This window comes from Haliotis asinina, chromosome 1 (genome assembly GCF_037392515.1).
Source record: "Haliotis asinina isolate JCU_RB_2024 chromosome 1, JCU_Hal_asi_v2, whole genome shotgun sequence".
Taxonomy (NCBI): domain Eukaryota; kingdom Metazoa; phylum Mollusca; class Gastropoda; order Lepetellida; family Haliotidae; genus Haliotis; species Haliotis asinina.
Genome location: NC_090280.1, coordinates 96757352 through 96779335, shown reverse-complemented (window position 1 = coordinate 96779335; position 21984 = coordinate 96757352). Strand labels below are relative to the sequence as shown.

Sequence of the window (21984 nt, the reverse complement as noted above, 5' to 3'; positions counted from 1 at the left end):
AAAAACGGGATCCCAGCAGTGAATAGCAGCAAACTTGTTAATGCAATGCCGCATTTGTTTGTACATGAGGTGAATATCGAGGGTTGCAAATGTGACATTATAACTGTTGTAAGGGACGTGCAGGTATGACGCCGAGTGACAGAAAATAATTGTCATTTTAATGGGTATACAGGGTGGTGTGCGTTTCACTACAAGGGAACAACAGCACAAAATACAGAATTGAGGTGTGGTGAGCACACCTGAGCACACCATCTACGTCTACGTCTGTCTGCGTACATGTACGTCCACATCTACGTCTACAGTTACGACGACAGCTACTTCAAATACATCTACATCTACGTGTATATCTACCGCTACGACTACCCTCGACTTGTACATCTGTGTGTACGTTTAAAGCTATGTCTACGTCTACAAGTACATCTACGTCTACAAGTACATCTACATCTACAAGTACATCTACGTCTACAAGTACATCTACGTCTACAAGTACATCTACGGCACCCGGCACAAACACATGCAACGGCAAATCAACAATTCCCACGAAAAGAGATCATATAGAGGAAATTAACCTATGGAATTTCATCGGAATTCAGTTTTATTACTGACGCCATTAATATTCATATGTCCACCAAATGTTTCCACCAGTATACCAAAAGCTTACTGAAAGCTTTTCCAAGGAATGTTTTCCTTTTATACAATGATTTGAAGACACAAGTATAGGTCAGATACCAGATAAGGTAGACAAATCTTTGTTGTAGATTACAGTTACAATGTTGAGAGTCACTGCTGTTGTGTTACTGACGTTCGTTGCTAACGCTTACATCTACGATGTATGTGTACCATATCAGTGGGAGGGAATCCAGGCTGTCGTCACGGGGACGGAGGAGGCAGGGACTTTGACGGTGACGCAGGTGAGACCTTGACGTAATGTTGTAGTAGCCACTGATCCTGGTAATCCGTGTTGTGAGTCAACTTAGCGTAATGTTGTAGTAGCCACTGATCCTGGTAATCCGTGTTGTGAGTCAACTTGACGTAATGTTGTAGTAGCCACTGATCCTGGTAATCCGTGTTGTGAGTCAACTTGACGTAATGTTGTAGTAGCCACTGATCCTGGTAATCCGTGTTGTGAGTCAACTTGACGTAATGTTGTAGTAGCCACTGATCCTGGTAATCCGTGTTGTGAGTCAACTTGACGTAATGTTGTAGTAGCCACTGATCCTGGTAATCCGTGTTGTGAGTCAACTTGACGTAATGTTGTAGTAGCCACTGATCCTGGTAATCCGTGTTGTGAGTCAACTTGACGTAATGTTGTAGTAGCCACTGATCCTGGTAATCCGTGTTGTGAGTCAACTTAGCGTAATGTTGTAGTAGCCACTGATCCTGGTAATCCGTGTTGTGAGTCAACTTGACGTAATGTTGTAGTAGCCACTGATCCTGGTAATCCGTGTTGTGAGTCAACTTGACGTAATGTTGTAGTAGCCACTGATCCTGGTAATCCGTGTTGTGAGTCAACTTGACGTAATGTTGTAGTAGCCACTGATCCTGGTAATCCGTGTTGTGAGTCAACTTGACGTAATGTTGTAGTAGCCACTGATCCTGGTAATCCGTGTTGTGAGTCAACTTAGCGTAATGTTGTAGTAGCCACTGATCCTGGTAATCCGTGTTGTGAGTCAACTTGACGTAATGTTGTAGTAGCCACTGATCCTGGTAATCCGTGTTGTGAGTCAACTTAGCGTAATGTTGTAGTAGCCACTGATCCTGGTAATCCGTGTTGTGAGTCAACTTGACGTAATGTTGTAGTAGCCACTGATCCTGGTAATCCGTGTTGTGAGTCAACTTAGCGTAATGTTGTAGTAGCCACTGATCCTGGTAATCCGTGTTGTGAGTCAACTTGACGTAATGTTGTAGTAGCCACTGATCCTGGTAATCCGTGTTGTGAGTCAACTTGACGTAATGTTGTAGTAGCCACTGATCCTGGTAATCCGTGTTGTGAGTCAACTTGACGTAATGTTGTAGTAGCCACTGATCCTGGTAATCCGTGTTGTGAGTCAACTTGACGTAATGTTGTAGTAGCCACTGATCCTGGTAATCCGTGTTGTGAGTCAACTTGACGTAATGTTGTAGTAGCCACTGATCCTGGTAATCCGTGTTGTGAGTCAACTTGACGTAATGTTGTAGTAGCCACTGATCCTGGTAATCCGTGTTGTGAGCCAATGTAAATGGACGAATAGGTTTGAATAAAGTTTTTCTACCATGTTGAAAGTCTGTAAATAATCGTCTCTGACCAGACAATCCAGTGATCAACATGATGAGAATTGACATACGCAGCTGGTATAAGACGTGTGTCAACCAAGTCAGTGAACCTGAGCAAATGACCCCTTAGGTCGCCTCTTACGATAAGCTCAGGTTGATGAAGACCAGGGTCTTGAATTTCGGAGCTGTTTTATCGCTAAGATAGTCGTAAGACAATGTTAATGTATGGCACTTACGACTATCTTAGCGCTAAGAGAGCTTCGAAAATCTAGGCCCAAATCTGACCCAGATCTTTACGGATTTGGTTTCACTTGGAGTTCCGGACCAAACATACTTTAAATGTATGAACGACTCCTTTCCTTTGAGATGCACAGTTATACATGGGTGGCCTTATGGTGCCGAACACCTGGGTTCGAGTCCGAAAATGATGATTGTGTCCACTCCTTGATATTACTGGAGTATTGCTACAAACCATATTCACTCAATCCTGTTCTTAGGATTGTGTCTTTGATCTCAATTACAATTATAGAGAGACAAGTTATGTTTACTATCGTCATGATATAGATAGGATCATATCACAAACACACGTGGATGTCTAACGTCTCAGGTTCAAACCAAAAGTAATCCAAATATGCTATCTCGTCTTACAACGTTGTGAAGAAGTCAGACAAGAAGCACTGACACAGGTGTACTGGATTTGTTTTCGTTAAAGGCCATTAAAACGTATTTAAGATTGAATATTGGAATAACGTGTTTCATGTTCACACTCCAGTCTAGATTATTTTTGACAGTGCAGGTGGTGCCAAGTGTGTAGAATACAATGTAGACGCTTTATCAGACCAAGCATTAAGGGACCACTGGTATCTATTATGGCAGAGAAAACGGCAGGTTTAAGTTCCGACAAATAGCAACCGTAACAGGTGTCTTTGACATTGATAAAGGAAAGTTGCGTCACGTTCCTTCCTTCTGAGCAAAGATGTGTTTAGCACACTTTCTACTTCGGTAGGGTTCCGTGAAGATCCGGGTTAGTGTCGGGCTCCAGAAGAACATGCTTGTCGTAAGAGGCGATTAACGGAATCTGGTGCTCAGGCTTGCTGACTTGATTGACACACGTGATCGTACTCTAACTTCGAGGATCAATTTAAGCTGCTTCCGTCTTCTAGTTTCATACAGATTTGATGGTTCCACGTTTTCATGTGGTTAAAACTGTATATGTCATAAGTGTAAATATTATTACTCTTAAGCTGATTTCTCCAGAGATACTAAAGCCTAGATTTCCGAAGTTCTCTTAGCGCTAAATTAGTCGTAAGTTAATGTTAATGTATGGCACTTGCGACTATATCTTAGCGTTAAGAGAGCTTCGAAAATCTAGGCCCAACATGTTAAAGTACTGGAAGCGAGTACATAATATTTAACATATCTTCAACCACAAATGGAACTATCTTACCCACTTAAAAGCACGATGTTGACATGCATCAACTCAAAAGTGGCCAAGAGGGTTGAGGAACGTGTTGAAAGAGCGGGGCCAGCCCTTGCGTGATGATATCATTGACATAATGCACTTAAAGGTTTGAATAGAACTGGACAAAATAATTCTACCCAAGTCAGTTTCAGTCAAAGTCTGACTGTCCTACATTAAACATAAATAACTGTTCCCACAAAAAGTATAGTTGAGTTGAGTTGTACTTTACGTGAACTTATTACCGTTATTTCATGGTCCAAAAAAGTTTTGTTTCAAGAGCATATATTTTCATTTCAAGCAAGGAATTCCTTATTCTCTTTATTACACAAAAACCCCTACCATAATATTTGAGTCATCACTTCATCAATCCTTTTTGCATCAAGAACATGGTTTCAGTGGCATTTCAAGTAATTTTTCAGGATCACCAGCAAACCGGGCTAGGACGTTTTAAACGTTTCTAGCCCGAATGAAGATTTACTAGCCAAACTAAATATACAAACTCTCAAAAGTAGGTTTTTTAATTATTTCTTTAATTTAAAGAAATTTAAACATCAACGTTACAAACTGTCATGAGCAGAAGATTCAGGACAAATTTCAGGTTTGTAACTATTGGAACAGTGACAGTCTAGTTACGCACTAAGTCTGTCAGTCAGGATTGAAACGACACCATGGCGCCATATGCAAATAAAGAAGGATGTGTCGGTTATTTTGATTGGCGTTTGCTTCTTAACACTTCGAATTCTTATCACGTGTCTTGGAAACGGGTTAGGGTATCAGCTTTGCGTTTGTTCCCATAAGCTCAGAATTCTCAACTTGGAAACAAAACAAAAAATACTAGAAGAATTAGGATTTTTTAAATGAAAGAAATGTCCTGAAGAGAGCTATTCACAGACTGAAATTTTCACCAGCAAACCAGGCTACCGCCATTCCATTTTCACTAGCCTCGGAAAGTTTGACGTAGTGTCTGGCTAGTTCAACAGCTCAGTTGTAGGGGTTTCAGTATTTCCCGGGGGCCATGGCAGCCGAAGTGTAGTGCGCCGTGGGGTTTTGGACTGGAATGGGTAACCTGAATACCCGGAACGGGTGGGTAATGAGTTGGACACGGGTAATACCCGGACCCGTTGTGATCATATAACTTATAGATGTAACAGTGTAAGATTTTATTCCTTCATAATTAAAAGGCTGTTTTGTCTCTGAAGACTTAGGCAATATTTACAGTCACCTGGTACTGTAAAACATGATTAATATAATGAACTCTTCTCCGAGTTGAAGAATACATTTTTCTTGCCCTACTGCAGTCACACTGACGTTTTGTTGCGTGACGTGGCAACAAGGAGCCGTCACACACATGCATCCCGTTATGTCTGTCGTAGACATAGTGTAACCACAGTATAATTGAGAATAAAATCTTTAAAAAATCAAACGGTTTACTTTAAACCTGAAGACATGCTCATTTCTCTTTGCCTCTGTTTCTGTAAGCTGTTTTTACCAAGGGATCAAAGAGTTACGGCACTCTTGACCAAAAGCGGTCTGATCAACCTGATGGTATACATTTGGAGGTCATAGCCAACTTTGACGTGTCAGTGGGGAAAATGTTTAATGCAACTCTATATATACACCTGTACCGTTGATTGTAAAAAAACGTATTTGCCTTTTAGCATGTGTTTGTGAATGATGCATGATGAACACCTGAATGATAGCGAGGCACGATGAACACCTTGATAATGATTCAAAAGCATATGTTCACGATGTGGTAGGAATCGTACAATAAACTGGTCAACAAAATGGATATTTTTCTGTCAGTTTTATATATGTTATAGTCTTTATCGGTATAATCTTACGGAGTACATATTTCATGTGTAACACATTCATCAGCAATATAACACATGTTATATTCACCTGAATGATAGCGGGGCACGATGAACACCTGATGTCATCGCTATTTCATGATGATTCAGAACTATATGATCATATGGTAGGAATCATACAATGAACGTTAACTGTTGTTTAAAAGGGATCACCTTCTACTATGTATACAAAATGCATACTTTTCTGTCGGTACTATTTACTTAAAGTTTATATTCTTTATATATTTTTACGGAGTACGTATTTCACGTGTAACACATTCTTCTGTAATTTAATACATGTTGTATTCGGACAGAGCACAAGCCGGTTCTCTTTTGATGCCAACAACAGCAGAATAGCCGCTTCTACATCCGGGTCACAGGATGGCAGTGAGTTCCAGAAGGGCTTCCTGTTTCTGTATCAGCAGGTAGAACAAACATCTGAGTTAAAACACATCTAGTGTGGAGTTAAACACTGAAAACATGCATTGGGATGAAACGAGAATAGACAGTATGTCGTTGACAGTGCCATAGTATTTGTGAGCATACAGTGCTTCGAAACATGAGAAAGTGAGTGAGAGTAGTGTCACGCCGCTTTTAGCACTATTCCAGGAACATTACGTGGGGAGATTCTTTGACCAGCATAGGTTGCCGTGGCTTATACTAACACAGAGGGTAATTTAGTCAGATTATTATCGAAGCGGGCGGAGGGGTAGCCTTGTTGTTAAGGCGTTCGTTCTTCACGACAAAGATCCGGATTTGATTCTCCACACGGCTCTGTCTGAAGCCCAGTTTGGTGTCCCCCGTCGTAATATTGCTGAAATATTGCTTGCTAAAAGCGGCGTAACACTAAATTCGCTCGCTTATAATACCACCTCTTTGAGGACTTGAACATGAACAAGTCCCTAGTGCTTGAAGGATGTCTATGACATGGTTGCGTGTTATGTAGATTCTAAACCGAATTTTCCAAAACAATCTCGTTGTCAGCACCCAAGTGAGCACTGTGTTATTACTTAATACAGCCATACTGCGTCGATACGTGTGTTTTGTACGTCACGTACAAGGTGAAGGTTTGGTGCGAAGTGTGATCATAGACTTCTGAAGTTTGCCAGATTTAATTTATGTCGTTCAAATAGCGCACTGTTAACTTTAAATGATAAATGTTAACAACGGATATATTTCTACATTGATAGTAACGATAAAAGGTTAACTGAATCTGATATTTGCACGACATGAATTAAATCTGAAACCACACCCCCACCTGTTATTTCATGAGTTATAGAAGCAACTGTTTAGGAAACTATAACACCTATACTAATATTTTAGACAAAGACGAAGGAGTCGAGTCTCTTTGAGCCATTATAAACAGGTTTTTGCTATGTTTGTTTTCCACAGAGAAGAGTGTACATCATTGACGGAGGGAGATGTCGGGCATATCAGCTAATCCAACACTTCCCCTCTCCATGTCTCCCTCGTAGGTGACGAATAGTCCCATATCTTAAATAAGTATTTTCAAATCTAATTTGCAATAACACCCCACTTGTGGAAACAGGAAACTATTTTCACATGTTTGCTCTTAATCGGACTTAAAACGGATTGCTCAGTTTTAGAAATATTGGCTTTATTGGGAACAGGATGACCTGGTCCTGTTGGTAAAATCTTGAACTTTCCCTCCTCATCAAATTGACTCTGTGTTGATGTTCATGAAATTATGCTCAGGTTCACCATCTGCCAATCATTGATGTCCTACGTTTCTTCCTCAGAGAACTTCTCGTGGTCCTGGGACGTCACGTGGGAGGGGTTTCTCGATATATACGAGTTTGTGGGTCCGGTACATGATCTGTACTTCCACGTGCAGGTGCTGTCTGCCAGCAATATACCAATCACCATGCAACAGACTGGAACAGTCGATAATGGTCAGTCTGTACACACCTTCCGCCGAATCTGAGTGAGGGAAGATAGATGTATGCCGCCATTAGCAATATTCCAGCTACACGGTGGGATGACCAGAAATGGGCTTCACACATTTTGCGGGGATCAGAATCCGGGTCTTTGGCGAGACGAGCAAACGCTTTAACCACTAGGTTACCCCACCGCGCCCACTGAAACTGAGGACGTAACAATTTGTCTGAATCACAATTTGTGATTTGTCTGATTTGGGAATTGTTCATGATGCGAAGTACTTGTTTGCCACACTTTACAACTCTGATCCTGCTCTAATCAGGCCAACACTTGCCTATCAATAGAAATCGACTGAATCATGAAAATCAGAATAATAAAATAACACAAGAACGCACGCGCATATAAACTCTCGGACAAACCCATGTTCATAGAAATGTTCATCACACCGTTTGTGATGACTACTGACTTTAGACTCACGTGATTTGATCCCAAGTTGAAGGTCACTTTCCAACTTATTCTTTGACCTCATGAGACCGCCTCCGTGGTACAATGGTTAGAGCGTCCTCCAGCATAGTGGAAGGTGGCGGGTTCGATTCCCGGCTCTGTCATACAAAAACACGTTAAGATATGGTAGGCCTGGACTAGTCTGCTCGGAGGCAGTATAACGTGTCTGAGCGGGAAATTCATGCTGAACTGTGTCATGGTATCTCAGTGAGCTAGCACTATAAAACAGCTGAAGTCTGGGCCGGTACAAGCAGTCACACGTACACATGCATGTCGAGATTTGTGTGAAATATTCTTAAATACGACGTTAAATCCAACCTCACCTCACCTCACCTCACCTCACCTCACCTCACCTCACCTCACCTCACCTCACCTCACCTCACCTCACCTCACCTCACCTCACCTCACCTCACCTCACCTCACCTCAGGGTAAAAGACCATAGACTATTTCTGACCAATGACCTTTGTCTTACAGGTCCCGTTTTCCGGACGTCAACCTACGCAAATGTGACCTTGGACATCAAGAACCCGGATGTATTCACTCTCCCGTCCATCTGCAAGGCAGCAGAAGTAGAGGTATATATCACAAACATCAAAACTCCAACTTCGACTGTGAGACACGGAAACTCTCCTCAATCATTGATACTTCCGCCAAACAACCGTTGTTTTCTGACAGTGAAATTTTAAAAGGGTGAAGTACATCAGTCGAAAGTGAAGATCGAGGCTACAATGCTGTGTATTCCAAAGAAATACTCTCCTGTCGGGTGATGAAGATATTGATGCCCGGTACTGAGATATCATAAAGGATACTTATTACTCGCCCGTTGAAGATACAGCAGTGTAATATTTTCACTTCAATATTATACTAGTGTAATACTGCTTGACCTGTGACGTCAAAATGGTTCGCGATTTTACTAGACCTTGCTTGACTTGAAAGCTGAGTGTCCTCACACTATAGGCGATTTCGCCGCAGTTTCTGTCAATTTATGTTGGCGAGTAATAAACAGAAAACTAAACTCGCTTCCGTGAAATACCATTTTCATTAAACTCGTTAAAGATTTAGTATCAAACTCGCTTTCGCTCGTTTGATACCAAATCATTAACTCGTTTAATAAAAATGGTATTACACGGAAGGTCGTCTAGTATCCTCTATATACCGACCATATGGCCTTACCTTTGTTGATATCTGTGTGAAGTTGGTGTTAGGTTCCGCTATACTATATCAGGATCAGAACAACTCCTACCGACCAAGGCCTGTGACAGCTGTGATTGCATGAAATAGTGTAAGATAGTGTTTATGTGTTTTAAAAACACATCCATCCAGTAATTAAAACTGGCCACAATTTTAAGTATTCAGTGCTGTCATTTTTTATCACCATGACTTAGGCTTATGTGTGCACCGATGTTTTCAAGTAGATGATGACATTTGGTGCAGAATGGAGGATTGATGTGTTCCGCTTCCTGTGCTCGGAAAATTCGCCGGAAAAGTTGGACAGAATTTGTGTTTTATTGTAGTTAAAGGCCAGACTTTACCCCTATCTACATGGAATGGCTGTTTATAGCCTGGATACTTGTTTAGAAAATATAGGGTTACTATAGAAGTCTATGGGAAAACATTTGGTGTGGCGTAACCTATGAGGCCTTCGCTGTTATTTCTGTTCCAATGTCAACATACCATTGTCTTATTAATCAGCCAAGCTGTGACTGGTTGTTGTAATGTAGTTTCAAGGTTGGGCTTCGTGGTGGAAGGATTTATCATAAACTATGAAGCTTACAATGGCTGGGGCTATGTGCACATGGCCATGAACAGGAAGTTAGATGACAGTGATCCCCCTTAGTATATACTACTAACGTACAACAAGTAATGTTAATACTAATATGTTTACTTAGCGTCTGTTGGCCAGAACGCTGGTGTAACGCTGTTACACCTCTGAGCCCATAGGGATGTTATTTTCCTCCTGACTTTATGTTGTTGTTTTTGTATTTCAGGGTACTTTCGACGCGCCTGACTATTTTATCGGACTGAACTTTCAGTGAGGTTGTGAGAGGTTGAGCTAGAGAGGGATGTTTTGAGAGACTGTATGAATAAAGTGAGAGGAGTAAGTCCTTCTTGGTTTTTTATCAGTTATATCACAACATATAATTGTATCAAAGCCGTTCGCTCGTTACATAAAGCCTATTTCTGGTGTGCCCCGCAGTGACATTGCTGGACTATTGCTGAACGAGACGTAAAATCTTATTCATTCCTAATTATGGCGATGTCTAAGTAACCAATGATGAGACGCGCCCGCACACTTGTGTAGAAGCAGAATGGAAGTAAATAGTTACATTCGGTATTTCTGGACACGCGTCTCATCTCTGTGTGCGCATCGTCCAGACGTCTAAATGAATGCCCCACAGGCAGAACAGAGTCAAGCCTGTCTAAGTATCTGCTGATATCATGTCAACACCAAAGTGTCGTGGAACAGTGTTGCAAGTCCATCTCATAAACCCTTTGATCATTTCACAAACCCCTCGCGGGGCTACCAGGTTAAAAATGGTCACATACAATCTACACTTACCATACATGTCTGCTACATTGATCTGGTGCACAGACTGAAAAAATGGATTCTTTTTTAAGTTAGATGCGTTTAACTATACGATACGATAAACTCACTTTGGCAGACATGTCAAGATCATATAAATCATTGCTCCTAGACTAACATTTTAGAATATTATTTTTATCACATTTCTTTTGAGGTTTTTCTTAAATGATCTTTACAAACATTCTCCTGAACACCCCGAGGCTCCTCAAATAAATTTCTGCACATAATCTCTTCGGAACTGGACATACTGAAATAAACAGACACGAAGTGTAGAATCTTCCCTCAGGAACAAGGTTTAGATAATGTCAGTGTCTCCCATGGGTCAGTCAGTCACTTTTTCCCCAATGTGTTATTGATCTTACATCTCTTGCACGTTATTTATCGTAGATTCAATAGGTCACTGCATATAATTTCGTATACATTTTGTTATGTTTTGGCTTCATCCTCAAAGATGCCCCCGATGTAGGTCAATACAGGTTATATCAGCCAGGAGTTGTTATTTCTTTGTGATGTGTGTTGCCAATGTTATCAAATCAACATCTGAAATCCGATGTTATTCCTGGTTGGTCTCAAGGCTGTTATTTCTAGTGCCTATGCCCATATTATCACATCCAGAATGCTGAAGGCGACACTATTTCCCTCTAAACTATCTCAGCTGGTATTTTTGTCATCCTCTTGTACTCGCAGCACTTTAGGCGACTTTACCGGACTCTAGTTTCAGTAGGGGCATGCATCAAGAATACTGCTAGGCGACGTATTGGTGTATTTGTTGTAAAAGTAAGGCGAGAGCATTTCTGAGGTTTAGTATATTTGAAAAAAAAAGAACATGCGATTTAAACCATTTCCATAATTATATGAAATTATTGTTAAAACCTCTGCTTAAGAGCATTAAAACCTCTGCTAAGAGCATTAAACAATTTGAAACCAGTTGATTTTCAGACTGTTGAGATCTGTTTGGAGAGACAGAGTGCACATAGGACTACCTGGTCTACTGCCTGCGGGGTCTACCAAATCCGATAACTTCCGGCGAGTTTACCAGGGTCTGCAAGTTCTAGAATCTACCACAGTATACTCTTTATACTCAGACAACGAGGATCTTCAGGGAACATCAGTCTCTACCAACCTCTACCATGTGTATCAGGTCCTTCAAACTATATAAGGGTTTTCTACCAAATACAAGGGTAACTTCAGTTTACAATATCTACCAGATCTCGTATCTGGTCGGGAAATCCAAACATTTCTAGTCAGATGTTGAGGGTTCCTCAATCACTACAAGATCGTTGATAAGCCAGTCATTATAGGTATGACAGGGGCCATCTACAGCCGATGGCTGCACCGTAACGTTTATACCTATTGGAGTCTCGAGATATGGCCATTAACGATCTTTAGTAAGAGGTGACTGACGGGCTGTGTTCGTGAAAGAACAAAAGGAATTAGTTCAAGAGTTTATTTGCAGGAAATACAATGAAGTGTGTTGGTACGTTTGTTTGCCCGTGTAAATATGCCATTATTGTGAGTGATACCATTAGAGGTTCAGCGACGAGCTGCCCATGTTTTTTCCATGTTCCATGTCTGTGCTTTCTGTGATTTTTCATCCCCCCATCCTCAAGGGACGCAACTCTTCCAGCTATATGGAATGAAGGCCTATTCTACTCCGGGACCTTCACGGGTCTTAAAGTTCCTACAGGTTGGGTGTCCAGGCTTGCGGACTTCGTCGGCAACTGTCATCGTTTCCAACTGGTCTCAGACCACACCGATGCTCATGATGATGATCACTGGATTGTCTGTTCCAGACTCGTTTAATTGAAAAATGCCTCCATACAGCTGAACAACCGCTGAATGTGGCGATAAACACTCTCTACATAATTCAACTTTGTTCAAAAGATTGACTATCCCTTGGTGTCGATATGGCCCTAAAATAGGCAAGCATTGAAGTGCCTTTGTAATGTGATGCCACTTTGATGATTGTTATTAGTACACCAAAGAAACTCATTTCAAACCGAGATCTCTCTGTACGCCGCAGTTGGTGTGTTTAAGGTTAACACGTGTGGTGGTGGCGCCACCTGCGGGTACAGGAACAGGAAGTTATTCTGGGACCATCTGTCATTTCGTGACCCGGAAGTAGGGGTACCTATTCTGATGCTGTTAACATGGAATGAAAACCGGCATGTAAGTAAGCCAGTGCAACTTTTGCACATTTTCTGAAGCCACAAGGGTTCTTCCCTCACACCAAGTCCATTAATCCTGATCTCGAGTGTTGAAGCTCGCCTCTTTTTTGCTGGGGTTACTTCTTCTTTCGTGCTTCGCAAAACGACAAACGCTTGATAATCCACATTATTACAATCCGTTACAAAGATAGAATTGGCTAGTAGATGCTGTTATTGTAACACACATGCTGACACCTGTTGGATCAAAGGTGTCAATATGATCAAAAGTTACGTAAACGTGAAACCATAAACAAATGTTGCTTGTGTTCGAGAAGAAGGCGTTGAACAACAACAGACATGATTGCGAACAAAGCAGTTGAAAACATCAGGACAAGGTTCACCTGCGTCAGTACTCTTTTCACGGCATGTTATATATTTGACTTTTTATGTTGATTTTGTTTTCAGATTCAGGCGTTTGGTTATCAACGACAACACGTGTTTCAGGAAGACAATTTACGTTGCGTTCCGAGCGTGAGTTAAAATACTTTTACCCCCCTAATGCAATACTCGTATTCCCGGAATATCACTGCAAGGGATGACAGAAATTGACTTCACACACTATACCGCGAGTGGCGCAAGTGGCGGACACCGTTGCCATACCGGTCCCTCGGTAACAAGTAAACACGTAGATGGATATTCATGCTGCCGATCACTGGACTGTCTGGTCCAGATTCAATAATCAAGACGTCTCCATATAGCTGATATATTGCTTACGACGGCATAAAACTGGAGTGCGACATTAAACAGCAACCAACCAGCCTACTCAAACGCGTTAGTACATATGCAACAATTCATGTTGTCTGTTTTGCACGGCAGGAGTGCAACTGAATGAGGGGTGAGGCAACAAACAGACATTGTATGGAAAAACTGTGTGGGTAGCCTATATTAACAGAACAGGCAGGATCATGAACAACTGGTGTCCTCAAGTTTGAGTGATTGTCTCATCTAACCCATTCTAAGTAAACAAAGTCTCACTTTTATTCGTTACACTCCTGCACTAAGTCTAACAAACCCTTGTAGGAGGTCGCGTCAGGTAACCTTTAAATCTGACCAATCAGAACACAGCTTACCACTTCGCGAAGTGATATTCGAAAAAGTTTGTACCGGAACAATTCCGAATGCTATTGTCCGTACAATCGCTTCCGTGTATGCACGCCGGATACATTTTTCCTGATGTTACTTCTATATATTGTCCTGTGTTTGGCAGGTAGGGTAGCCCATATGAGTGTATTTGCCCAATCTACCACGACGCCGGTTTGATTCCAGCGAAGGTCTCGATGCAGCTACTCGAAGTAGTTCCGATAACTACTCATAAGAAATCTGTACTGAAACGAACTAAACTAGTAAATAAATAATTAACAGTTTTTAAATCGATCTAAGTTTATTAGTATTTCACGTGTGTTAAATGATTGTTAACTTCTTTTAGGGCATCGACAAACGAGGGGTTTATTTTACTTACATCAACATAATTTTGAAACATCATCTGCAAGACAAACCTCCAACAGATAAATACACCATTTACTTTATTCACTATCACATCAGACATCTTGTCACGGAACAGCCTTACACAACCTCACTCAAAATTCAATCCGATGAAATAGTCTGGAGCGTCGAAAGTACCCTGAAAACCCGAACAACTGAGTTAGTTTTGGGGTAAATAGGATCACTGTGGAATCCGGGAACTACTGAGTGAGTAGGGTTTCACTCCGCATTTAAGCAAAAGCGAGGCGAATATAAATGCCAAGTTGAACAGTCTAATATGTTTTGAGCTCTCTTCAGTAGGGTTAGGACTGTAGGAGTGGACTGGTATTATATCTTTAAAAGTAAAATACAAAAGGTCAAGGACGATTAACAAACCTCTACTTCTGCTGTCTTGCAGACAGACGGGAGCGTGAAAACATCCGGGTTCTTTATCCCCAGGGTGACATTAGTGTAGGCTGTCGTCCGGAAAACAGGAGCTGTAACATAATGGTCAAAGGTCAGTTTCAAATGCAGCGTCCTTCCGGTCGATGGAGTATATTTCTATGGTAAACTTCAGAATACAAACATTTTCTCCATGGCATCAACAGTGAAATACCTAATGTCGTTCCAAGGCTGAAATCATGTTACGAAACAATTAGTCGCACTAATCATCGCCCTTTCGACTTATTTGCACAAAAAAAATGAAAAATTAACAAATTAAAAATTAAAGAATTAAAAAATCGCATGGTTCATTTCTGAACTAATCTCTCCTCTGTTAAGTTTCTTTTTTCACGTTTCCTATCTCCTTACCGCGGACATTGTAGTTAGGGCGAACCTATTTTAACAGCTATTTCATACTTTCGCATATCAACTACATAAATTGTAGAGATAAACGTGAAAAAGAACACTGTTTTTCCTATTTTCGACTGCACTTAAGGCCCCTAGCATGCACAGGTTTGCGATATCCCTCAAGAGCACATAGAGCTGCAGAGTCATGGCCAAGGACTAGATCCTTATTCTCGAAACGTTCGTCGCCCTAAAAATTCTTAACTCTAAGAATTGTGTGAGAACAGAGAATAGTTTCGAGAATAGCTAGCCAGATCCGATATTTTCGACATGGAGACGTAATATTCTTGCTACCATTACAATCATACTATGTAACGTGACAGTTTCCGGACTTCGCGTGCCTATATGTGTATGTATTGTTTCTTGTGTGTTTATGTATGTATAAGTGTGTGTATTTGTGTGTATATGCGTGCTCACGTGTAGCTGTGCGCGTGCGTGTGTGCGCACTTGCGTGCGTGAGTGTGTGTGTAATTTTCTGAAAGCACGAGAATGACAGGATATCCGAGAGTCACATTTACCACAGATCCACCTGTTGTTTAGGGGTTTGTTTTTTTGTTTTTGTTTTTTTTACGAGGAGTTATCATGGCCGTTATCTTGACGGCACTTTGAATCCGTCGTAATGACAACTAATCGAATTTTCTGGTGCTAGAAATGTATTTTCATTTACAGGTGAGGCCGTTTGGTTGTAATTACATCTGGGTAATCTTCAACTGGATCATTCTGTGTCAGCGGACGTCACTCATTACAAATATATTATTAACGCAATCCCATACCAAAATAATTCGACGTTTAGGAAAAAAATGGAAAATTAGTTAGCATAAGACTGCTGACAGCAAGATTAGCGTCATAATGGGCAAGCTAGTTGTTGGCACCGTGATAATTGCTCCAATCGTACGCTAAGATGTAATCCTGCACCGAAACAAGTCACATTAAAGAAACGAAAATGAGATGGAAGATTAGACATTCGAAAAACCAGTGACTGATTGCATTAGCACCGCCCAGTGATGGACGCAATTAAGCACAGCCAATCACACATCGCGATATAACGTTCTGACCCTACTCTTACTGTCTTGCTGTTGTTATAATATTCAGATAGCAGCATTAGAGCTATGCCACGGTTAAAACCAGTGGTTTGCTGCTAAGAGTGACGCTCCACGATGTAGTCGATGACCTGTCAGCCAGTGACAGTCATACAACAAATGAATTACGCTCTGATCCTGCTTATGTTAATCAGGATTTACAAACATCAGACAGCAACAGTATAGTTATATCACTGTGAAAACCAGTGACCGACAGTATGAGCAACACGTCATGCATCAGATCACGTAAGAGCCATACTAATTAAATGGTTAAATAATCGTGGTAGACAGGGGTGTATCCTTTCTTTTTGTCGGGCAGTTTAAATTGAGAAGTAAATTTAAGCAACTGACCTTCATCTCACACTCTGAATGAATTGTGTTTTTAAAGTGTGTGTGGGTGAGTCGAGTTTTACGCCGTTTTCAGCGACAATCCAGCAAAAGCACAACAAGGGTCACCAGAAAAAGGGCTTTACACATTATACTAATGTGGGAAATCGAACCCCGGCCTTGGGCCTGACTTAGCTGTAACTACTTAGCTACCCCACCGCCCCTGTTCGTAAAGATACCAGCTACGTATCAAGATGTAAAACAGTGGAGCTGATGTTGACGTAAATTTCCCTCTTCGTGTCGAGCAACATTCAGCGAGTTTAAATTAAAGAAGTCAGCTTTGGTAGCCGCGATAACAGCATGTTGATAACAGTTTATTGAATAATGTTTCCAGCTGTAAGAAAAACCGCAATCTACATTTAAATAAGTTGTGATGTCGTCATTATAAGTTAATTTTATGGAAAATATGAGCTTCGAGAGAAAGTATGTACAGAACCAAGCATTCTGAAATATTTTTATGACAAATATAAAGGTCAAGGTCAGTTAAGAAAACGATGTTAATAGGTCACAATGTAATTGCAAACTATTTGTATACCAAATGTACCTATCCTACTGGTTAGTTTCAATGGATGTATCTCGAGACTCACCCTGGTCGACAGTTCCATTTTGCTGCATATAGACAGGAAGCTTCGTGTAAGCCAACACTTGCACGTGACAATACAGGTCGCTCAGAGCACCCACAAACTCAAACATGAACAGTTTATCGGTAGAAGTGACAAATCCGTCCCACATCATAGCCCAGGTCGAAGTGAACGTCTCTGGAGAGAAAAAACAATGACATCAATGTTGATGGTGACGTTTAATAGCGTTTTATGAGACTTGCGTTACTTATTGTTTTCTTACCGCATAATGCTGAGGTATGACTCATAATTATTTTTGTGTTTCTGTATTGGCGGGATGGCCTTCCCGAAAGTCACAGCGAATATTCTAAGCGTATTGCCGGTACCCTATAGGCCGTCGCTTGCCAATATAACAATATAAACGCTCGTCCAATTACTGCTAAACATTAATGAAAGTTACCACAGACTTCACCTGGTCCCAAAATGAGAAAAAGAAGTATGTGAAACTTATGATAATCATTTTACAAACAGAAATCGTTTTCAATGCTTTGACTGAAAATCCAGGGTAATGCTGGTCTTGAACTTGTTGCAATTCATTAAGCCAGGGGTCAAAACTGAAAACTACAAAATTCTGAGTTCTTTCAAAAAGTGCATAAAGAACATGCTGTGTTTTGGCGAATGTTTTCTGCTTGGCCTCTACCCTGTACCAGCGTTTTTGGTGGTATTTTTTATACAACTGCTTTAAAAGTGATACCGAATGTGCAGCAGATTATGCCACTGGACAACCACTTTACGTGAGGGATAATTGTAGTATATCCAGCGAGCTTCCTGGACATCTCCATACTTGACACAATAGAATAGTGTAAGACCCGCGATTTGGCGAGGCCTATAATTCATGCACGAGTTTCCGGTTATCCGTAATTCTGAAAGGCTGTGTTATGCATTACTAAATTACGAATTGTCATTTCTAGAAAGAAAGTGAAATAACTTATGTCAAACGAAAAAATTAAAATCAAACAGAGAAATTTAATTTTAACAATTTATGACGTCATGAACAATGTGTAACTAATCTGAGTTGATCGCTGCTTTGAACAGAGACAGTTCGAGAGGTTGACGAAGGAGAAAAGCAGGAAGTGATGCTGGACTTAAGGCGTTTGCCTCTTTCAGTAACAGCCGATGGCGCCACCAGCGCGTCGTCATTTATAAAATGAAAAACTGGCAAATATCGGAAACCTATTACCGTTATCTTTCTACTTTTTTAGATTATATATGAGTGTAAAATACATTCAAAGTTTATTGTATACACTAACTGACTGCTAGGAACCTACGAGGAAGACACGGAGAAGGGAAGTGTTGAAGGAGTTGATATGCCCGGCATCTTCCTCCGTCTGTGATGTAGACTCTTCCCTAGAGAAAGCATATACAGCAACACTGAAACATAGTGGAGACTCGGCTCCTTTGGGCGTTTTAAACAAGTTATGCAAGAAAAAGCGTCTCTGAGTTGCTCTCACCCGTGGCGATCCGGGTTAATATTGACTTTCAGTAGTCCATGTTTGTGGTAAGAGAATAACGTGATCGGGTGGTCAGGCTCGCTGACTTGGTTGACACATGTCATCATATCCCTTTCGCGTAGGTCGATGCTCATGTTGTTGATTACTGGAATGTCTTTTCCAACTTGATTATTTACAGACTGCTGAAGGTCAGTTCTAACCCGGATTTTCACTGGTCTGTTCTCCAGGAGGAGGAAGATCATGGCAACGGAACCTTTCAACGTTAAAGTGTGCAAATATGTATTCAATATGTCCAACAACGCTACCGTCTGGTACAAGAACAGGAAGTCTTTCTGGAAACCAATGCCATTCCGAGACCCGGATGTAAAAGCGGCTATTCTGGTGTTGTTGGCATCAAAGGAGAATCTCGTTGTACTCTGACAGAAAACAGAAATGAAACAACGCCATGATTTTTGTGACGAATTCTTTGACACTGTTATTTTAGAATAGCAATATGTACCGTTTATAAACCAGAGATATGTTCAGATATTTTATATTTATTCTGTTTGAATCGGTTGAAATTCATTTGTTCACGAAAAGGGATACCATATTACAACCACAATTTCATAGGATAGACGCTGCTTTTCATAACATAATCACTTTCATTAATGAGAACTGGCTTGATATTAAAGTAACGGACACCTTGACCAATGAGGAGACAACTCTATCCGATCAGTCAGTTACCTCCCCTGAATCATGATCAGAATGAAAACGTCCGTTGTATGGTTGTACGTTGAGGACCAGATCAATACACTGTATTCACAACCTCCCCTTACCGTCCGCATAAAACACGACCTACTCTCAGTCTAGTATATGCAGAAGTGAAATAAACTACTAGTAACTTACGATAGCCCAGCTCCATGCATGAATATTGGGCGAACCCTACCAGTGAATATTGAGCGAACCCTGACTCTTAAGCAGTGTGTGGAGTAGACAGCCCCGAGTCATATACTGTACAATGTTGTAGACATGTCAATAGTGACGACACTGAAAAGTTTCCGTCCGTAGTCACTGATAATGAAGATAAGCACAGAACACAGAAGCCTTGAGGTATTCAGACTGATGTTCTGCTGAAGTCGTCCACTTACACATAAATATAAGGCAGACATACATAGACATCAGTGTCTGCCTTGTTTATGGTAACGTCAACGTTGCAACGTCTTACCTGGATCACCGTCAACGCCCCTGCCTCCTCCGTCCCCGTGACGACAGCCTGAATTCCTTCCCACTGGTTTGGAGCACATATCTCCTCACCATTAAAAACAGACGCCAATAATACTAGGACCACCGCGACTCTCAGCATAGTGACTGCAATCTTAACGTTATCCATTATCTTATCAAGTCTCAGGCACATATAGGTGTAGAGTGTTTTAAGCTATTCTTTAGAAAAGAAAGTATTCTTCATGACCTGACATTGCCAGTGTCTAATCCAATTCTGCTAAAGGGCGGTTGGGTAGCCTTGTGGTTAATGCGTTCGCTGATCATGCTGAAGGTCCTGGTTCCATTCCCCAGATGGGTGGAATGCTAAAATATTGCTAAAGGGGCGTAAAACTAAACTCATCATTCATTCAGTTCTGTTTATCTGACATTCGCATTCGTAATCGTTTTCCCCAGCTGAAGTTTTGAGTTCGAATCCAGTCAACACACCTTTGTAATGGTTGCCGTGGATGATATTGTTCAACAAAGGTGTTAATGGGAGAGTTTGTCAGTTGCTCAAGATGTTGCACATCAAGTCAGAATAAAGTGACCCCAGTAGTTCCTGCAAAAGGCCCACTAACGTGGGTTCCAGAATCCTTCACGTATCCTTACCTATATAGGGAATCCAAACTGAGCCTTCGGCGAGACAAACACTTGAAGGACACTAGAAATGTTCAATAACTGACTGGGTGAAAGATGAAGTTATCAGACACCTGGACCCTAAATTTTAATGTAAAAGCACTTATGTACTTGTTTTTTAATCGTGAAAACAGTTTCTGTTATCTCGATTTCGACCATTATGGGACTAACGTGGCCCTTTCGCTTGTGACGTGATATGTGACGAAAGTCTGACATATCGCCTAAGACCAAGCGCTACAGCAATAGAAATGGTACATTTTTTGCTAATGCTGTTTTCTAAATGACCACCTGCGTTGAAGAAATAATAAGGAATATTATCAATTTTGGATTGAGGTATAGTAATGTATTTTGTACCTGTTCAAGTAAGATAACATAATTGTTTAGACCAAATTTTATTCCAACTCCTGTTGTTACAACTGGTTGTTACAAAAAGATACAACTACTCATGTTCAACACAGCAAATCCCCAAAGTACTGTTTTTTTACGGACCTCTTTAGCTCACGGTTTGAAACGAAACGCCGATTTTACTTAAAAGGTCATGCTATCTAGCTGTCTGGAGCCCCCAAGGCTCCGGATACAGATACATATCACAGCTTTCATAATATTTACTCAGATAAACTGGGAAACCGCAATAGACATATACCTATATCGTACACAAAAGTTAGTTTACAGACATCACCTGTAATGATATATATTGATGCTGAACGTTGTCTCACAATAACTGACACAACGGTGTCTATAGTGCTAATATTTATGGATATTTTGTAAAGAGGGATATGTTGCGTTTACTTGAGACTGTTTAGTATTTCAACAAACTGAACTATATTATGTGTTGGGCCACGACCTGAGCAAAATAAGACAGAAATGGGAGTTCAAAGCGTATCCACGGAAACCCGACCCTGGAGAACGACGAATGGAACCCCCTTATGTTCCTATTCTGCAGAACGTGAAGAAAAAGATAGGGAGCAAAAGCGGTCGTAGTGTAAGGTGTATTTTGTTTGAAGTTGGTTGATTTGTTGCTTAACGACGCAATATTCCAGCTATGAGCTAGTGGTCTGTCAATAATCGAGCCTGGACTAGACAATCCAGTGATCAACAGCATGAGCGTTTGTGTATCCCATACTCAAATGGGATACGATGGAACGTGTCAACCAGGTTATCGAGCCTGCCCACACGATCCCGGGAGTCGCCTCATGAGGTGCTGGAGACTCCATGGGTATGAAATGTATGGTTTTACGTCGCACCTGGGTGAACAAGTCACCGACAGATGTACTCGTAAGTCATAATCTGATAAACGACAAGCTGGAGCCGTTTGCTCCTTTAGACAGACCTCATTCAATCAATGAAAACCTTGACAAATCACTGTGAAAGATTTTAGATATTATCTCATGTACTAGAAAAAGACAATATTGCATGTTTATGACAGAACTCTACACTACTACCATGTATGTTAGGTTCAGAAAGCGTTTCCTCCAAATTTATGAAGATAAAAATAGTATAATACAAAC

The 21984-nt window shown here is 41.0% G+C and overlaps 2 protein-coding genes across 2 annotated transcripts; one reads left to right on the top strand and one right to left on the bottom strand.

Annotated features, from left to right (window-relative positions):
• The first annotated feature begins 769 nt into the window (after positions 1 to 769).
• LOC137284771 (uncharacterized) lies at positions 770 to 10068 on the top strand. Its single transcript, XM_067816742.1, has 6 exons — positions 770 to 911; positions 5877 to 5987; positions 6955 to 7033; positions 7323 to 7475; positions 8441 to 8541; positions 9955 to 10068. Exons 1-6 carry the CDS (start codon positions 771 to 773, stop codon positions 10000 to 10002), a joined length of 633 nt encoding a protein of 210 aa, XP_067672843.1. The 5' UTR covers position 770; the 3' UTR covers positions 10003 to 10068.
• A 4158-nt stretch (positions 10069 to 14226) lies between these two features.
• LOC137284762 (uncharacterized) lies at positions 14227 to 19978 on the bottom strand. The gene is made up of 6 exons (XM_067816732.1): positions 19806 to 19978; positions 18907 to 19017; positions 18419 to 18497; positions 17118 to 17288; positions 14615 to 14715; positions 14227 to 14378 (listed from the first exon to the last, which is right to left on the bottom strand). The coding sequence occupies exons 1-6, from the start codon at positions 19968 to 19970 to the stop codon at positions 14331 to 14333; spliced, it is 675 nt and encodes a 224-aa protein (XP_067672833.1). The 5' UTR covers positions 19971 to 19978; the 3' UTR covers positions 14227 to 14330.
• Between the last annotated feature and the right edge of the window lie 2006 nt (positions 19979 to 21984).